General features: G+C 45.3%; 1 protein-coding gene across 1 annotated transcript in view; it reads right to left on the bottom strand.

Moving 5' to 3' along the window:
* The window catches only part of svopa (SV2 related protein a), a 20899-nt gene extending 1817 nt beyond the window's left edge, over positions 1-19082 (bottom strand). The window contains exons 1-15 of the mRNA XM_023833333.2: positions 18789-19082; positions 12707-12867; positions 12347-12432; positions 11692-11790; positions 11104-11175; positions 10563-10687; positions 8477-8540; positions 8256-8381; positions 7483-7611; positions 3747-3820; positions 3432-3508; positions 3103-3207; positions 664-775; positions 493-574; positions 50-139 (exon numbers count right to left, since the gene is read on the bottom strand). Of these exons, the coding sequence (XP_023689101.1) occupies positions 50-139; positions 493-574; positions 664-775; positions 3103-3207; positions 3432-3508; positions 3747-3820; positions 7483-7611; positions 8256-8381; positions 8477-8540; positions 10563-10687; positions 11104-11175; positions 11692-11790; positions 12347-12432; positions 12707-12867; positions 18789-18823 (1437 nt within the window). The 5' untranslated portion in view covers positions 18824-19082. The remainder of the gene's footprint in view (positions 1-49; positions 140-492; positions 575-663; positions 776-3102; positions 3208-3431; positions 3509-3746; positions 3821-7482; positions 7612-8255; positions 8382-8476; positions 8541-10562; positions 10688-11103; positions 11176-11691; positions 11791-12346; positions 12433-12706; positions 12868-18788) is intronic.

The raw sequence follows: 19082 nt of genomic DNA, 5'->3' as shown, positions 1-19082 counted from the left end.
TACCGAGTCAGCAATGATAAAGGAATGAATGAGAGAAATAAGCAACAACCTGTGCAACAAATGGAGTGATGAGAGCGCCAACCCTGGCCATTCCGCTGCTGGTTCCCAGCCCTAGTGCCCTGGTAGCAGTGGGGTACACCTGAATATAGAAGGGGATTGTGGGTAATGTGGTTGTGTACACAGTACATGTTAATAACAAGCACTTGAGGTATTCAGTTACTGTCAGTCCTACACATGCACATAAGAATACTGTTTTTCTGGTGGAAAAAAGACAGGTGAAAGGTCAAGGAATCCAACCATTGGCAACACAGCAAAGGACGCTGAGTTAATGCCTTACCAGACACGGCTAATCTTTAGCTCTGAATACTTCTTGTCATATAGAACAAAGGCACGTGTGGCTGGCTGGCAGGGAAGCTTTCTAATTAATATATACCCAGCTTGGGTGATGTGTATAAGTGAACTGAGGAAGTCCTTGGTGAGTGGAGACCTCACCTCTGGGGTGTAAACATACGCTGCCTGAAATCCTCCAGCGATGAATGCTCTGGCGATGAATATCAAGACCATAAGGGACATCCTGAGGAGAGAAGTAAGCTGTTAGGTGCAGCACTGACACTCCGGCTTCGACGACTCGTGGCTGGTGTTTTTGGTGGAGGATTAACTCACCGTCCCACGCAGGCATACAGGGGTAGGATGCACAGAGAGAACACCAGGAAGCAGAGAGCCATGGTTTTCTTCCTCCCGAGCCGATCGATCGCCCACAGGGTTACCAGCAATCCTGTGGGGAGAGACAGGCCACTGAACACCCCCCAAAGCCCCCAAGGGCTTCCAGAGCACTTCCACTCACAAGGCACCCTGACAAACACATTCACTCCCACGTCATGTTTATGTCTTTCTAACCTTCCTTAACTGCATTTAAATCATGAAAAGCACCTTGTGTAGACATCCCAAAAAGTGAATTCCCCCCTTTAAAATTCCTTTAAATATACAATAACTTCCAAAACTATTTATTATGGATTATTATAGGAGTAGCATTGTTGACTCACAACTGGAGGGTTAGAAGTTCAATACCTGACTATAGTATCAGTCAAAAGTTTATCACTCCTACACACAGAAAGGTTTGTTTGTACTGTTCTCTACATTTTTTAACATCGAAACTATAAAATAACATATATGGAAATATGTACTGACCAAGAGCTGGGTACAGCTCTGTGGGTCGGGACTCAGAAGGATGCTGGTTTAAATCCCATAGTTGGCAGTGATCCCACCATTGAGTATTAGGTCATAGCCCTTAACCCCAGTTACTCCATGTGTCCTGCACGGGTCCACTTTTGGAGAACTGCACCCGCCCACACCCACACAGTACAGCACCACACCCGCCCGTGCACCCGTGATTATTTCAAAGTTAAATCCGCACCCGTCTGGGCCCGTTACCCACCCGTACCCATGATAAATTACACACAATTATTTTTTCTATGCACCTCTCAATGTGACATGCACTAGGCCTACATGAATTTTGAATTGAAACGAAAAAGTCCGTTTAACACAAAATCAAATCTGATAGATCAAAGTTATCCATACTGTGACGAGCGTGAAAGAGAGAACACGACGACACACTCCAGCAAGGATTCAGACGTGTATGTGAATGTTTGTCGAGGCGGTTATCTTTATAGTGCGTTCGTTTTTCTCTCGGAACTTGGAAATTCCAAGTTGAGTGACATCACGTCCGACAATCTCCCGTTCGAGTTACCACATCTCGGAACAAACATGGTTGCCTCCATGAACACGCTGCTGTGTGTTGTTGCTTTATATTTTAGCAGATTTGGAGTGAGATTATTTTTTCCGAGAGACAAACAAACAAGAAACACGAACTAGTCAAACCAGATTAAAAGCTTTATAAAATTTTTTAGCACATTCATAGCGATATTCTTTTTTCGAGAGGCAAACAAACTACAAACAAGCCAAAGACACTAACAAGTCTGATAAAAATATGATATTGCATGATAGGATACTGTTTACGGTCATGATATGGTATTCTCTAAATCGAACACGTGCAGTTACATTTATAACTATTAATACATTTAACAAAACAAAAATTTTTAAAGATTTATTAAATAGAATTACTGTTGAGTGTGTAAGCCGCCATGTTGAAATTACATCACAGGGGCAACTCGGACAACAAAATCTTGTCCGACATCAACGTCATAATAGAGGCGTGTTTCCGACGGGAAGTGACGTTTTTCAAGAAGTTTCGTGACGTTTTCATCCGAGTTCCGACTTGGAGAGAAATAATCGAACGCACCATAAGGTACCCCCGACATACTGAACACACTGTGTTGATGACAACTTGTACATGATAGTCTAATATGTAGATATTTTCACTTATATGTTATTTTTGCAGGCTACAATACTGTTTTGATTGACCTGCTACCCGCCCATGTGTAATGAATTACCTGCCCGCATACCCGCCCGTAAAATTCCAGAACATTAAAATCCGCCCATTTCAGCAACTATCTGCGGGTACCCGACCCGGTGCAGGACTCTGCCATACGTCCATGGACTGGCTGACCCTACCTTCTCCTCTACAAGAGTTTCATGAGGTGGCCTCCTGGGATTCTTTTCCAGCTGTCCTGAAGGAGGTCCCCCATATATGCTCAGCACTCATTGATTGGCTGCTTTTCCTTCACTCTCTGGTCAAACCTCTCCAAAACTATTTCTTTTTAGGTCAGGTGGTTGGGTCATGGGATGCAACACTATCACTCTTTGTAAGCAGTTTGGTGTGTCCAAACTTTTGACTGGTATTGTATCTGTCTGGGGCACATTTGTATATTCTCACTGTGTTGCGTAGATACTGTATTCATGTTCCCTCCTCTGCCTGGTGTCTGTTAGTGAATGTGGTTGCTGTAGGTCCCATTGTTCCTCTAATAACTCCACACATATAATAACCTAACTGAGAAAGCAGCTCCAGAAAATGAATAAATAGATGATTAGCACAGCCATCTATAAAATGACCTTCAATGGCACTTCAAGTTTTTAGTCTTTTATGTTGTTGTGTATCTGGTACAATGCTTAAAGCCAAGATAAGCCCTCCTGTTCTGCAGTCACCTGGGAATTCAGACAGGGTGGTCCACAGCAGGTCCTTGTAGTCGTAGAACGTCAGGTACTTACACTCCAGACTACATCTGGGCTCCATCTTGGTACCCTTGGACACTGAGAAGACACACAAAATTCAGTGTTGCCTACAATAAATTGTTGTCGGACTTTTGATAAAAGGCTCTCAGACTTTAACCAGTGGAACAGAACCACCAATCAACTAGAACGTTCATCTTCCCTGTGGAACTTCCCCAGTAAGGTGCTGAAAACCATGTTTGTGTATAGGAACAGGAATGGGTAGAACAATGGACAGTCAGAAGAGTAATAGAAGAAGCAGGAACCTCCACAAGCATCTCCTGCTTGGAACAGTTCTGTGGTCAGCAGGACCAGGCCATAATATGAGAAGGCATTAGAGAACCTAGGAGAGATAGACAACACACAGTTCATTGATGACTCAGCAGTAAGAGCAACTATGTTTGCATGCTATACTGTGGACTAATTAGCTCACTGCAGAACCTATTAGGAATATGGCTTTCATAATGACTTCTTCAAACCCTGCATTATTAATGCTTGTGTCTGTATGCTACAGAGGACATGCACAGCTTTCCATTCAGTTCCCAGGGGTGTTCAGGTCAGGTGACCACTCTCTCACTCACCAAATAAACCATAGCAGGATGGTGGTCCAGCGAAAGTGTGGAGAGAAGAGGTCCTGTATCTTACCGCGGTCCTCCTGAGAACACAACAGTTGCACAGAGATTGGGATTTAACAGCATGGTCACTTCTTCTCTATACCAAGACCTCTTCGGTCTGCCATCAGAGTTCGTACTGTGCTAAGGCTGTCAGAGACAGCAGTACCTCCCGCGGGAGTTTACTGTTGTTTTAATTACTGCTGTGTACATACCACCCGATGCTAAGGTTAACTCAGCTCTGGGCCACTTGCACAATGCTATATGCAACCAGCAGTACAAATTTGAGGCGGTACATGTAACAAGGGGCGAATTTAACCACACTGACTTAAAAGTAATACAGCCCAGATTCTATCAGCATGTAGACTGTGTTAGTAGGGGAAAAAACCATCACCCCACCTGGGCCAGTCATACCATATATCCCTGTTCTTATTACCAGTATACACCCACTCAGGAAAAAGGCTCCTCCCACAATAAAGACCATCAGAACATGGCCTGAATGTGCCTCCTATCAGCTGCAAGACTGCTTAGAATGAACAGACTGGAGCATTTTTGATACTCAGGACCTAGAGGAGCACATGACTACTGTACTGTCCTACATCAAGCACTGCAGAGATACTGTCACCATTGACAAACGCGTCCAGGTATGTGCTAATCAGAAGCCCTGGATGGTCAGGATCCTGTTGAAGGACAGAGACACCACCTCCAGGTCCGGTGATGTGGAACTGTACAGTGTAGCCAGGGCTAACCTGAAAAGAGGCATCAGACAGGCTAAGGCTGCCTATAAAAAGAAAACTGAGGACCACTTAAGCAGCAATAACATGAGGCAGTGGCAGGGGGTCCAGCATATTACCAGCTACAAACCCAGAGACACAGCTGTGGACGGGGATGTTTCATTGGTGGAGGAGCTAAACTGCATTTTAGCTCGTTTTGAGTTGGAGTCACCAGACCGTGTTACACCCACTTGCCCAAAGCAGCCACATCCTTACTGTGGAGAAGCACAAAGTGAGGTGCACGCTGAGGGGAGTAAACCCCAGAAAGGCAGCGGGACCCAATGGTGTCACTGGGAGGGTGCTGAAGGACTGCGCAGATCAGCTGGCAGGGGTCTTCACAAAGATCTTTAACCTGTCCTTAGCCGAGTCTACCATCCCACCCTGCCTGAAGTCTTTAACCATCATCCCCGTCCCAAAAAGGACACCTATCAGCAACTTGAATGACTTCCATCCAGTGAAGTGTTTCGAGAAAAAGGTCAGAAGTCACATCATCAAAACTCTTTCATCCACGTTCCACCTGCACCAGTTTGTGTACAGGAACAACAGGTCGACAGAGGACACCATAGCCACAGCCCCCATATAACTCTGACCAATCTGGAGCAGAAGGGGAACTATGCCAGACTTCTCTTCATTGATAGACAACACAATCATCCCAAACAAGCTGGTAACCAAATTATATAACGTTGGTATCACACATCCCACCTGCCTCTGGACATATAGGGACGAAGTGGCAAGACCGTTAACATGGTGCAGCAAGAAGAACCTGAACCTCAACACCACAAAAACTAAAGAAATCATCATGGACTTCAGGTGAGATAGATCTGTCCCTCAGCCCATACACATCAACGGAGATTGTGTGGAGCCTAAAGGTTCCTGTGGTTGCATCTGGACGAGGATCTGACCTGGAAAACCAACACCACTGTGCTGATAAAGAAGGCACAGCAACGACTCCACATCCTGAGGATCCTCAAAAAGAATGACTTAGCTGAGAAGTTGCTGGTGTCCTTCTACAGGTGCTCCATAGAAAGTGTGTTGACTTACTGCATTCCCGTGTGGTTTGCCAGGTGCACTGCAGGAGAAAAAATTGCACTACAGAGGGTCATTAACTCAGCCCAGAAAATCATTGGCTGTTCTCTCCTGTCCCTAGAGGAGCTCTACAGGCCCTGCTGCTACAGAAAAGCCAGCAGCATCCTGAAGGACACATCACACCCAGCACATCACCTGTCTGATCTGCTGCCCTCAGGCAGGCGGTACAGAGCAATAATAGCTCATAAAAACGGACAAAAAACAGCACATATCCCAGGGCCGTCGCTGTTATAAACAACAAACTGAAATGAATGATCATCCAATCTCTCCCTGTGCAAATCTGTGCACTATTGTACCTTCACTGCAATGAATGTCGGTCACGTGTACATTACCTCATCTCGATGTACAATATGGTGCACTACAGTGCACTGTAGATAGACTGTATTGCCAAAAGTATGTTGACACCTGCCTTTACAAACACACAAACTTTAATGACATCTCATTCTTAATACATGGAGTTGGCCCACCCTTTGCAGCTATAACAGCTTCAACTCTTCTGGGAAGGCTGTCCACAAGGTGTAGGAGTGTGTTTATGGGAATTTTTGATCATTCTTCCAGGAGAGCATTTGTGAAGTCAGGCACTGATGTTGGATGAGAAGGCCTGGCTTGCAGTCTCCACTCTTATTCATCCCAAAGGTGTCCTGTCGGTTTGAGGGCAGGGCTCTGTGCAGGCCAGTCAAGTTCCTCCACACCAGACTCGCTCATCCATGTCCTTATGGACCTTGCTTTGTGTACTGGTGCACAGTCATGTTAGAACAGGAAGGGGCCATCCGCAAACTGTTCCCACAAAATTGGGAGCATGAAATTGTCCAAAATGGCTTCCAATGCTGCAGCATTAAGAGTTCCTTTCACTGGAACTAAGGGGCCAAGCCCAACCCCTGAAAAACAACCCCACACCATAATCCCCCCTCCAACAAACTTTACACTTGGCACAATGCAGTCAGGCAAGTACCGTTCTCCTGGCAACCAGCAAACACAGACTCGTCCATTGGATTGCTAGACAGAGAAGCGTGATTCATCACTCCAGAGAACATGTCTCCACTGCTCTAGAGTCCAGTGGTGTCGTGCTTTACACCACTGCATCTGACGCTTTGCATTGCACTTGGTGATGTAAGGCTTGGATGCAGCTGCTCGGCCATGAAAAACCATTCCATGAAGTTCTCTACACACTGTTCTTGAGCTAATATGAAGGCCACATGAAGTTTGAAGATCTGTAGCTATTGACTCTGCAGACAGCTGGCCACTTTTGCACACTGTGTGCCTCAGCTTGCTTTGTCCCCACTCTGTGATTTTACGTGGCCTACCACTTTGTGGCTGAGTTGCTGTTGTTGCCAATTGCTTCCACTTTGTTATAACACCACTAACAGTTGATCGTGGAATATTTAGTAGCTAGGAAACTTCAGCAATGGACTTATTGCACAGGTGGCATCCTATCATGGTACCACACTTGAATTCACTGAGCTCCTGAGAGCGACCCATGCTTTCGCAAATGTTTGTAGAAGCAGTCTGCGTGCCTAGATGTTTGATTTTATGCACCTATGGCTATGACAGTGATTGGAACACTTGAATTGAATGATTTGGATTTGTCCCAATGCATTTGACAATATGTATAAATATGTAAATATGTATATTTATTTATTTTTACAGTGCTTTTAATTTAGCTTTTTTAGTTCAAATTTTTATCTGCCATTTAAAATCATTTTGCACTGAAAGGGACTGCATCCAATTTCATTGTACTTGTATAATGATAATAAAGATTCTGATTCTAATGATGGCCTCCACACAAGATGGCCTTCCTCTTGGCTCCGGAGCATGCCAGTATCCTGTGGAGGTGTGGCGTGCTCTACCTGTCTGGCAACAACAAGCTTCCCCAGGGGCATGGGGACACCGTTGTCCACGGCGATGCGCTTGAGCGTGGCCAGGGCCTTCTCCTGGCTGCCAGTCAGCACATCATAGCGGGCGCTCTCGGGTAGCCACTGGGACAAGCGACACACACACATGTACACAGTTAAAGAGCATGCCCTAACTTCACTGAGCTTCATTTTATGAGCATTAACCTGGATTAAAAAGCTGCAGATGAGATTAAGAAATCGCCAGTTCAGATCCCTACAGATAATCCATTTTTTTTGTACCAGAATCACAGCAGATCAATCTGTTGTATTGTCTAATCTATATGGGTGATGCACCAGATCCTTCATCTGAGTTATTTGTCCTGAACTGAAGTCATCTTTCAGTTTTTGAACTAAATAGGACACTCAGCCTTCATCCTTTAATGCACACATAATCTAAACGGATTTGAATGCTGCTTTCACAACCAGGAATTACTGACAGACATGGCTATGCAGTAACATGGAGTGAACTGGCGGTGTCACTGCTTCCTATTTGTATAGTTTAAAATGCTTTTAGGATAGGATGGATGGATGGATAAGATTAAAATGGCATTTAATGTGAATCTCATTAGAAAGTCTATTTATAACAGCATCATCAAATGAATGTATGTTTATGAATAACTAAAATGTGTGCAATTAAGAGGAGAATAAGAGCTAACAGTGATGTATCAATATGAGCCGCCAGCCATCGCTAGAAAGTGGCATCTGCTCCCAGTCCATGTGGTACTTACGAAGCATAGGATGGCAAAGATGATGAGGGGCACCGTAGAGAAGGCAAGCAGCCAGCGCCAGCCGAGTGTGGGCATCACCAGGATAGCCAGCAGGACTTCAAACACCGTGCCTAGTGCCCAGAAAATCTGGGGTGCGGAGGGGTTGGTACAGAATCAAAGGTCAAAGATCAGGAACAAAATGTAATCATGGTTGTAGCAACCCTCCCCCGACTGAGGAATACCTCGATGAGCAGGATGCAGGTTGCTCTGGACCGCATGGGGAGGAACTCCGCATACAGTGTCACCCTGCAGGAAAGGGCGACACACATCCCACAATGCATCAGTGCCAGATTGGGAGGCCGCCAGCCTGAGACCCTGGCTGCCTCAGAAAGGCCACAGTCTGGCTTTACGCCAGAGCGATGCAGTCCTGTGCCGTCACACAGCCCTCCCACTGGCCCGTCCACCGTCCAAAACAACAGAATCTGCTGAGCTCTGTACTTTTTCTTGCTCCCGCTTACAAGGCACTGGAAAAATTTGCGTTTGGATCAGCAAGCAGGGTGACAAAACCATCTTCAAACTGGATGGTCTTTTTACAGTGTTAACTGTAATTAAAATTATAGTAACTGCAGTCAGTTGAGTGAGTTATTAAAATTCCTTGTTGGGTAGTTCTTTCATACTCTTTGCAAGTTTATAGCCTGCTTATTGCTATTCATCCGGGTAGTAAGTGTATACTTGCTCACAAAAAAGACAATTTAGCATTAGAACAGATGCGAATTAACAGTAACACAATAAAAATAAAAATACACAGATCATCACCTAATTGCACATGGATCATTGGAAGAAGTTGCTCTAGGAGGATGTTTTGATAACATTCTTTATTCATGGCTGTGTTCTTGGGCAGAGCTGTGAGTGAGCCCACTCCCTTGGCTGAGAAGCAGCCCCACACATGAATGGTCTCAGGATGCTTTACTGTTGGCATGACACAAGACTGATGGTGTGGAAGTAAAATTGGACATTAGTAGGCCCGGGAGGGGAGGCATAGTGGGTCTATGTTTTAGGCCTTAGGCAAGAAGAGATTGTTTTGAATACTGTGTGACCTCGCTTCGTGATAGCTGCCTGCAGTTGGCTCCGCAGAAGCTCGGACCTTGGAGAGGCAGACAGTGGAGCAAAGGGGGGGAGAAACCACTTGTAGGAAGAGACTCGAAGCTGCCCCAACTGGTGCACAAAGAGTTATAGTATGTTACGCAATTGATCGCATCATGTTAATCATACTAATCATATATATGTTAAACATGTATTTTCAGCGATTCAGGGACAATATGTCAATGTGTTAATCATTAATCAATGGAACACCCAAACATTAACAGTGATTCAATGTCATATAATTAATATCTCTATACATATCTCAAGTAGAGTCTTGAAGCCAAGGCTGTCTCCAATAAATTGCGTATAATGGGTGGACTTTACCTTGCTACCAAGGTGAACCAATGGAGCAGGAGAATTGTGTTTGTTATACGTTTCAGCTTAGTTTGTTGATGTTTTGTGACCAATCAGGAGAAGTCCTGGGAGTTATGGTTTATCTACTGGTTGCTCTGTGTGCTGGGGGGGACTTGGTACCAAGCAGAAGTGATAATGAAGTGGCTCAGAGATCATAACATTGACATTTTGGATCCGTGGCCAGGAAACTCCTCAGATCTTAATCCCATTGAGAAGCTGTGGTCAATCCTCAAAAAGTGGGTGGACAAACAGGAGCCCACAAATTGTGATCAACTCCAAGCACTAACAAGGCAAGAATGGATCACCATCAGTCAGGATTTCGCTCATAAGCTGATATCCAGCATGCCAGAGCGAAATGCAGAAGTTACAAAGAAGGGTCAACACTGTAAATATTGAGTCTTTGCATAAATTTGATATATTTGCCAATAAAAGCCTTTGAAACTTATAAACTGATTATAGTTGTTCTTCAGTATGCCACAGAAAAACATAAAAAATATCTAAAAATGCTGAAGAAGTAAAGTTTGTGAAACTAAATTTGTGTCACTGCCAAAACTTTTGGCCATGACAATACAAACAAACACACACACACATACAGATTTGCAGCTAAAATATAATTACAATGTTTTGATTAATGAGAGCTAATTACTTTGTCTTTATGTGAATTTCTAAAAAAAGAGACACCCCCACCACCTCAAGGGAATGATGTCCTGTGACCAATAATTAGAGAATTTGTCAATTAATCCTGTCAGTTTCTGTTGTGACACGATTGGCCTTTGGAAGTACAACGAGCAGTGATGAATGATGAGACTGGGTTCAATGGGGTGCACTTACGACTGTGGGGCGCCGCCAATTCCAAAACCCACAAGGGCCCGCAGGAAGAGGATCCAGCCGTACACCGGGGCAAAGGCGCTGAGGAGGCCGTAGAATATAGTCCACAGCACGCTCATCTTCAAGCCCTGTCAGGCAAAAACACCATTGACGGACATCAACAGGGATGCTAGGAGGAACTGTCCACCTCCCACCCATGTAGACGTGCCATGACCACACCCATGAGGGGAGGGTCCCTTTCCTGGAGTCACAGCCCTCCATATTGGTTGAGGCTACTGCAATATTTGCCAGGAAATCAAACAGATACTGCTGTTGTTTTGTTATGAATTGGTAACCAAGCATTCCAAGGCAGACTGCAAGGGGTCCACAAGGTCCACAGATCCTGTCCTGGGACTGTGATAATGCTCAATGACCTCCTTTAACTGATTTTGTGTTGCTGCAACAGCATAAATAATAATACAGAATCTCATTCATGGTTCTGAGGTTTATTGACCTAAAACCACACCTTTGCAGACCTGCCCACACACCAAATCTCTGGACTCACTGTTTTTCTGCCATACTTGTCCGATAGGTTCCCCCAGAGCGAGGAGCTGATCATCATCCCGATGAACACAACCTGGCCAAGGGCAGAGAGACAGGCGCCTTACACTTCCTGATCACAAAAATTGCACATTAAAAGCAACAGCACATGAAGAACCTCACTGGGCCTCATAGAGGAGCTTCTTAGTATTGTTGATATTCGGCTCATGTCCTGTGTGTATTTATTACAATGATGGACTAAACCACCTGATTTGACCAATAAAATCCTATAAATACCTACAGGATAAGTCACTGGGAATAAAAGGCATGAAAAGTAAAAGCTACTGCTTCAGGAATATCTCAGTAATCATTACACCAACAGCCTAAACTCCTAGTTAGCCAAAGTGTGTACACGTTTTGCAGCATAGTAACCACATTACAGAAGCCCAATCTGGATAAATTAGCATATTGCTCACTTCAAAAGACTTATTCAGTGAAGGCCTAGATGTGTGGTGGATCAGAGAAAAAAAACACATGTTGCCACCTGCTGGCTGGAGGTAGGAACAGCATTGACTGCAAATGTGTTTGCCACCCCCCACCCTCTACGCCGTACCGAAGTCAGCAAAGCCACTTCCCAGCTGGGCAGCCTCCATTCGCAGTGCAGCTGTGGTGCCAGGATGCTGAGGATCATCATCTCCATGGCGTCGGCCATCTAAATACAAGCATGGAGAGCAAACAGTAAAAAACACTTATAATTAATATTTGTTCAACTCATTAACTTGGTTTAATTTTCCTTCCAAATGTGTTTTCTTTTCTCCGTTGTTTTATTTTTTCCCACTCGTTCTTTTGTTTCCTTGATTTTATTTCAAGCTCTGGAGAACAGTGTTAGGAAAGTGACTATAATGAACGCTGATTCTACTCAATAGTCAAGACTGAGCAGCATTCAGCCATATTGTACCATTCCACATATATTTGTTCTGGTGCTAGAGGAAAAATTAACTACAAATTATGATTGTTGGTTGGCAGTGGTTATATCTGAACAATTGCTCATTAGTTCAATTGGATTCAAGTGCAATCAATTAATGAGTCCTGGAGGGGACGTGTGCACAAGGCGATGTGTCATACACTAAAAGCACTGGCAGCTTTTGTTTTTCTTCCATCAGTTAATGAAGCCCCCTCCTGAACCTCTGTGGTACACTGTGTAATTCCCACATCAGATTCACAGTGATAAAAAGGGCCCCCATCTCCATCTCGCCCTGCTGTCTCACCCAGGACAGCCCAGTGAGAATAGAGAGCTTCCACTGGAACTTCCCGAAACCGATAGCTTCGACCGCATCTTCCACCATGAAGGTGTCTGTGAGGAGAGAGACAGCGAACCGTCATTACCTCCCATTCCCAAGATGCATTCTGTGCTTTGTGGTGTCAAAACTGAATTTTATATTAGCAGGTTTATTACAAATGACTAATTAGCTAATAGTAGTAAGAGACTGTGTAACAGAGGTCTAATTTGCACTGTAATAGTTCTTTATAGACTACGGAAATTTCCAGAACATTTCAACAGCAATGTCCCTATAGGGAAACAATATTATGCAATGGATCGAACCATTGCTGAAGGGTGGGGGAGGTACCATCAGTGGGGTTGGCGAACTCCCGGGGAACGGCAGTGGTGTCTCCCAGCTCTACGGACTCCAGGTCGGTACGCACACCCTCAAACTGGACCTCGTGCTCCCGGCCACCCCCCTCATCCTCTGAACGGGCGCTTTCTCCAGTGCGACGGAATTTGACCACCCTGAGGGGCAGGAACAACACATATTTAAGTCTTGACTATAGTTCTTTCCATACAGAAAGGCGTTACATACCATGAATTTAACAGGAGAACTGGGACAAGGTCAAGGTCGAAGTCACCTTCGGGAGTGAAATACAGTAACTCACTATGATTTTTGAAGGAGTTGGGTAGAACACTGCTTTATTATACCAGAAAACATTGACCAACACCCTAGTAATTTCTACTCAGCATAAGTATACCCACGCCCTTACCAATGTTGTTTCATGGTGCCTGAAAATTCAATAGTACAGAAATAGCTGACATTTCAGTGAAGAGGAAAATGCAGTAATGGAATACAAAACAAGCCTTGCTTTTATTTTCAACCTTGTATCTTTAAGTTGTACCTCAAGGAAACTGATCTGTGATGATTGGTTGCTGTGAAAACCAAGTTCAATTTATGAGAGAGAACTGTTGTTTCCTAGGTGATATGTCAGGTTCCTACCTGCATCACTGTCGTAAACCATTTAATGGTTGGGGAAGATAGTATACAGGATAGAAATAAGGATCCTTTTACAAGAATCAGATAAGTAAATTCAGCCCTGTCTCTGCATATAGAACCTAAATGTGTCTCTGTACAAAACAGATGGGTCACATTTTTTATGTTTACCAGAACATAATTGATAAGACGACTAACTAGCACAGCAGAAGGTTGAAACATTTTCATGCCTTCAGACTAGCCAGTTAAAGATGACTTAGAGTTCAAGAAAATCTAAGTTGATTTAACAGGTCCCAAGTATGATGCACATTGTCAGATAGAAGGGCACACCCCAGCCTGCACACCCCAGCCTGCACAACCTAGCCTACATACCCCAGCCTGCACACCCCAGCCTGCACACCCCAGCCTGCACAACCTAGCCTACATACCCCAGCCTGCACACCCCAGCCTGCACACCCCAGCCTGCACAACCTAGCCTACATACCCCAGCCTGCACACCCCAGCCTGCACACCCCAGCCTGCACACCCCAGCCTGCACACCCCAGCCTGCACACCCCAGCCTGCACACCCCAGCCTGCACAACCTAGCCTACATACCCCAGCCTGCACACCCCAGCCTGCACACCCCAGCCTGCAGACCCCAGCCTGCACACTCCAGCCTACACACCCCAGCCTGCACACTCCAGCCTACACACCCCAGCCTACACACCCCAGCCTGCACACCCCAGCCTGCACAACCTAGCCTACATACCCCAGCCTGCACACCCCAGCCTGCACACCCCAGCCTGCAGACCCCAGCCTGCACACTCCAGCCTACACACCCCAGCCTGCACACTCCAGCCTACACACCCCAGCCTACACACCCCAGCCTGCACACTCCAGCCTGCACATTCCAGCCTACACACCCCAGCCTGCACACTCCAGCCTGCACACCCCAGCCTGCACACTCCAGCCTGCACACCCCAGCCTGCACATCCCAGCCTGCACACCCCAGCCTGCACACTCCAGCCTACACACCCCAGCCTGCACACTCCAGCCTGCACACCCCAGCCTGCACACACCAGCCTGCACACTCCAGCCTGCACACCCCAGCCTGCACACCCCAGCCTGCACACTCCAGCCTGCACACCCCAGCCTGCACACTCCAGCCTGCACACCCCAGCCTGCACATCCCAGCCTGCACACCCCAGCCTGCACACTCCAGCCTACACACCCCAGCCTGCACACTCCAGCCTGCACACCCCAGCCTGCACACACCAGCCTGCACACTCCAGCCTGCACACCCCAGCCTACACACCCCAGCCTGCACACTCCAGCCTGCACACCCCAGCCTACACACCCCAGCCTGCACATCCCAGCCTGCACACTCCAGCCTACACACTACAGCCTGCACACCCCAGCCTGCACATACCAGCCTGCACACACCAGCCTGCACACACCAGCCTGTACACCCCAGCCTACACACCCCAGCCTGCACACTCCAGCCTGCACACCCCAGCCTACACACCCCAGCCTGCACATACCAGCCTGCACACACCAGCCTGCACACACCAGCCTGTACACCCCAGCCTGCACACCACAGCCTGTACACTCCAGCCTGCACACCCCAGCCTGTACACCCCAGCCTGCGCACTCCAGCCTGCACACCCCAGCCAACAGACTTTGGCAGCTGACTGCCAGGTATGAAGCTGAGGTGGCTAAGATCAGTGTGGATCTCTAGAGACAGAAGCTGAAAGACTAACGAAGATCAGATGATCAGCAAAACACACAACTGAACCAAAAACCAGGCAAAAAAACATGTCAGAAACCAAATAAATCTAACAAATCCGAATCACAGAATTCTTAAAACTAGGAAGCCAGACCAAAAAAGAGATCATCAAGAAAAGGAAAAACTAAACCTCAGTACATTAACAGGAGTTTAAATGCATTAATTGTGAGTATGGGTAACTATATATTGAAATAATATAGAAGTGGGTGTGGTCATGGGGAACAACTATTCATATAACTAGTCACTCGGATACTGGACTCACATACCAAACATAGATTGAGATATTAGAATGATTTCTGTGCTTTGCTTTGGAAACATATTGCAAAACAACATTTATACATGCAGTACAGGCAGCCCCTCTAGCCAAAGTGCAAAAAGGTGACAAAAAAGCACATTCCTCACTCTCAGGAATGGAGTTTTTACATGAAACAACAATTTACTGGGTGTTTCATAGCACAGTGTCTCCACTTCATGCACGATTGAAGGTAAAATATGTTAAACATCAGATAACTTCATGTAGTAATGACCCACTACATCTCAGATCCACCTGAGTGTGCAGACACACTGCAGTGAGAGTTCCACTTGACATTATGTTAATATTCTCTATAGCACCTTAAAAAAAATTAAAAGAGAAGAGTAAACCTCATCTTCCATGCAAATGAATAATATAATTACCACAAATCCCTTTCCTGAGCTACTTGTCAGCCCAACATACAATCATTACTAGTATTCATGACAAATTAACAATGGGTGGAAATCACATTTATAAAATCAATAACTTTCCTAGAAAAGGTTTTTAGGGGAACCAAACCTTGTATATAATCCATCCATTTTCTGTAACCGATTGTCTTATTCAGGGTCACGGGGGGTCTGGAACCTATCCCAGAGGTTAGGGGTGTAAGGCAGGGAACAACCCAGGACGGGGCACGAACCCATCACGATGCTCACTCACACATGCACACCTATGGGCAATTTGGTAAGTCTAATTAGCCTCGACAGGTTTTTGGACTGTCAGGGGAAACTGGAGTACACAGAAAAAACCCCGGAACCACACAGGGAGAACGGGCAAACTACACACGCATGGAACTATGGGGGAAACTGCAGAAGAACCCCCAGAACCACACGGGGAGAACAGGCAAACTCCACACGCATGGAACTATGGGGGAAACTGCAGAAGAACCCCCAGAACCACACGGGGAGAACAGGCAAACTCCACACGCATGGAACTATGGGGGAAACTGCAGAAGAACCCCCAGAACCACACGGGGAGAACAGGCAAACTCCACACGCATGGAACTATGGGGGAAACTTGAACTCTGGCCCCAGAAGTGTGCTAAATACTGCACCACCACGCCAGCCCTTGTATGTAATCTCCCTTTGCAATTTCAGTATGGTTAAGATCAAACAATGACTTTGTATTCACAGTCACTCCCCTCAGAGGCTCACAGACCGGCGCTGGTCTCACCAGAGATGAGAGCATGTCTGAAAAGCCAGCGAGAACCACAAGGCTGTGGGCGTGCAAAGCGCCTCACCTCCCTGATAATGTACGTCCGAATGACGTTTTAATTACTACAATCAGAGTGTTAAATTCGGGGTGTTCAGTCGATAGCTAAACACAGCTGCAATCTAACAAAAAAATCCTGTAAATAACTGAAGCTTACTTTGGTAAAGCATTTCATCAAGCAAATATTAGGGGCACTTATCCTGAGGCAGCTGTATTGGTAGAAACAAATCACAGATTTAACATAAACTGCAACCATGCTGAAAATACCCATTTCCTGTGTGAAATATCATATTTGACTCTAAGATGGACTATAAGTACTCTGGCATTACTGAGCAGGCGACAGTGGTGTTTGTTAAAATATATCTAAAGGTTTCATCCTAAAGAATGAGGAGTAAGGAATTTCTGAACCGCCATTTTCCTGTGGAATGAGTCCAGGCGGAGCCGGATTGGCCAGAAAATGACTCTCAGCCATGGTGATGAGAAAATGTGCTGCATCCTTTAGGTCCAGGGCACCTTCACAGTTTTCCCCATGACTCTTATTTGGTTTTCTTGTCATACGGTGGCCAGGCTGACTGCCAAGCAATTGCACTATAGGAGGGACAACATTTCCTGTTAAAGAACTGCCAAGGTATATACGCCTCTGGGGACTCCTCAGAAAGTGGTGCCACCGTTTCAAGCAGAGGTGAAAGTGGGGAAATTTCCTCCCAAAAAGAACTTAACTTCTATGTTTGATCCCTTATATGACCCTCCAAGCAAATTATTTTCATTTTCCTACTTCTACTAAAATTTCATACAGGCAGGTTACCATGCTCTGTTAAAGGTGCTTTGAGCTTAATATTGCGAATTCACTACAGAAGAATTAGTAACATGGACTTGAGGGGGCACAAGTAATGTAGTAGTACACTGTCAATGTACTAATTAATAAAAAATTAAGTGTTCGTTCGTCATTAATCAGTTATAACGGTTCATGTTTTTTCATGCAGTTACTATATTTGTTCGTGATTTGTACTTTAGTAGTAAATGAGTTAATAAGTTATTTGAGCCCCCACAAGTAAAGTGTTACCGGAGAATTTTAGTCGTAATCATTAAGTCAAATCCTAACATTTATGCACACAATGACAATTTTCTTTATCTAAATGATATGCGCACCCCTATCTCTGTATCGTTTCGTTTTCTGAAAGAAACGGCCTGTCTTTCCAGTGAAGGAGATCGCAGAATGTAAACAGAACCGTAACGGGAAAACTAGAGGTCATTTTCATTGTCACCACTTGGGTCTGGAAATATTTTTGTTGAGACTACTATGTCGTTTTCAATAAGGCTCATATACGGAATATAGTCAAGATGCTTTTGTAAGCATTTTCTCTATTTTACAACTTATTTTATGCTTGTATTATTTAGTAAATTCCATAGAATCACCCATCGATTGTTTAGTTGTTTACATGGGAATTTAAATGGATTATTCATTTTACTTTGTAGCAATGATCAGAAAGTAGCGTAATCATCCATCTGTCCACAGCCCGTTAGCTGGTGCACTTCAAGAGTCCATGAAGAGAGCACGCGAAACTGTAGGCATGAGTCATCTGTCGTGAAGGGAAGAACACCAAGGAGTCTATAGGTTTCCGGCATTTGGGTTTCAGCTGCTACGGCGGGTACAAGTACAACATGATTGAGCCTGCGTGGGTAAAACTGGCGGCTAAGTGATATAATAAACAAAAGTAAAATTAAGGAAATCGATAAAAGTGAGGGCAGAAGCATCTGCAACATTTATAGGATAACTAAACAAGTAACGGAGTTTGAATCATTTGAATCAGATCTTGCAGTTGTACGAAAGATGCAACAAAAATGTCCAAAACGCAAATTAATCTTTTTTAACTTAGTGGATAAATGCACCCAAAACAATAGGTAAACGATAACACATTTCCAGACGCCCTCTCAAGGAATCAGTTTAAATGATCCCATAATATTTTCATCTCAAACAACACTCTTTTTTGGCGTATATTAAAGGCATTTCAAAAATGTTACTCCTAGCATGAACAATCAGGCAAAACAAAGGAGGCGTATATAGATAGCATGAACACAGGGAAACAGGAAAGCAAGCAGTGCGTTTGGTGAAAAGGGGGCCCGATTAAAATAATGAGAAATTACGGGTGCATGCAATGGGCGCTTTTGAGGACTTACGGAAGCTGTCTCAGCTGGAACAGATCATCGTCCATTGTGGCACCGTGTGGTTGTTTGTGCGGCTTTTTCCGGGGCTTTGTCTCATTGCCGTTACATTGTTGCCCAAGAGAGCGGCGTTTTCAGCACCACGGGCTTGCAGACAGCGACTGGCTGCGATTGTCAATGGAGATCGGGGCGGCAGAGGGGCGGCGTTAGCAGTTCTGCTTCCCGTGTCGTGTCTCTGGCGACGGCAGTCAGCGGCGATCCCGACCGCGGAGGGGTCACAGCCGTCACAGCGTTTAATCGCGATGAATC

This window comes from Paramormyrops kingsleyae, chromosome 2 (genome assembly GCF_048594095.1).
Source record: "Paramormyrops kingsleyae isolate MSU_618 chromosome 2, PKINGS_0.4, whole genome shotgun sequence".
Classification (NCBI taxonomy): domain Eukaryota; kingdom Metazoa; phylum Chordata; class Actinopteri; order Osteoglossiformes; family Mormyridae; genus Paramormyrops; species Paramormyrops kingsleyae.
The sequence above is the reverse complement of the archived record's forward strand: the minus strand, read 5'-3'. Positions and strand labels throughout refer to the sequence as shown.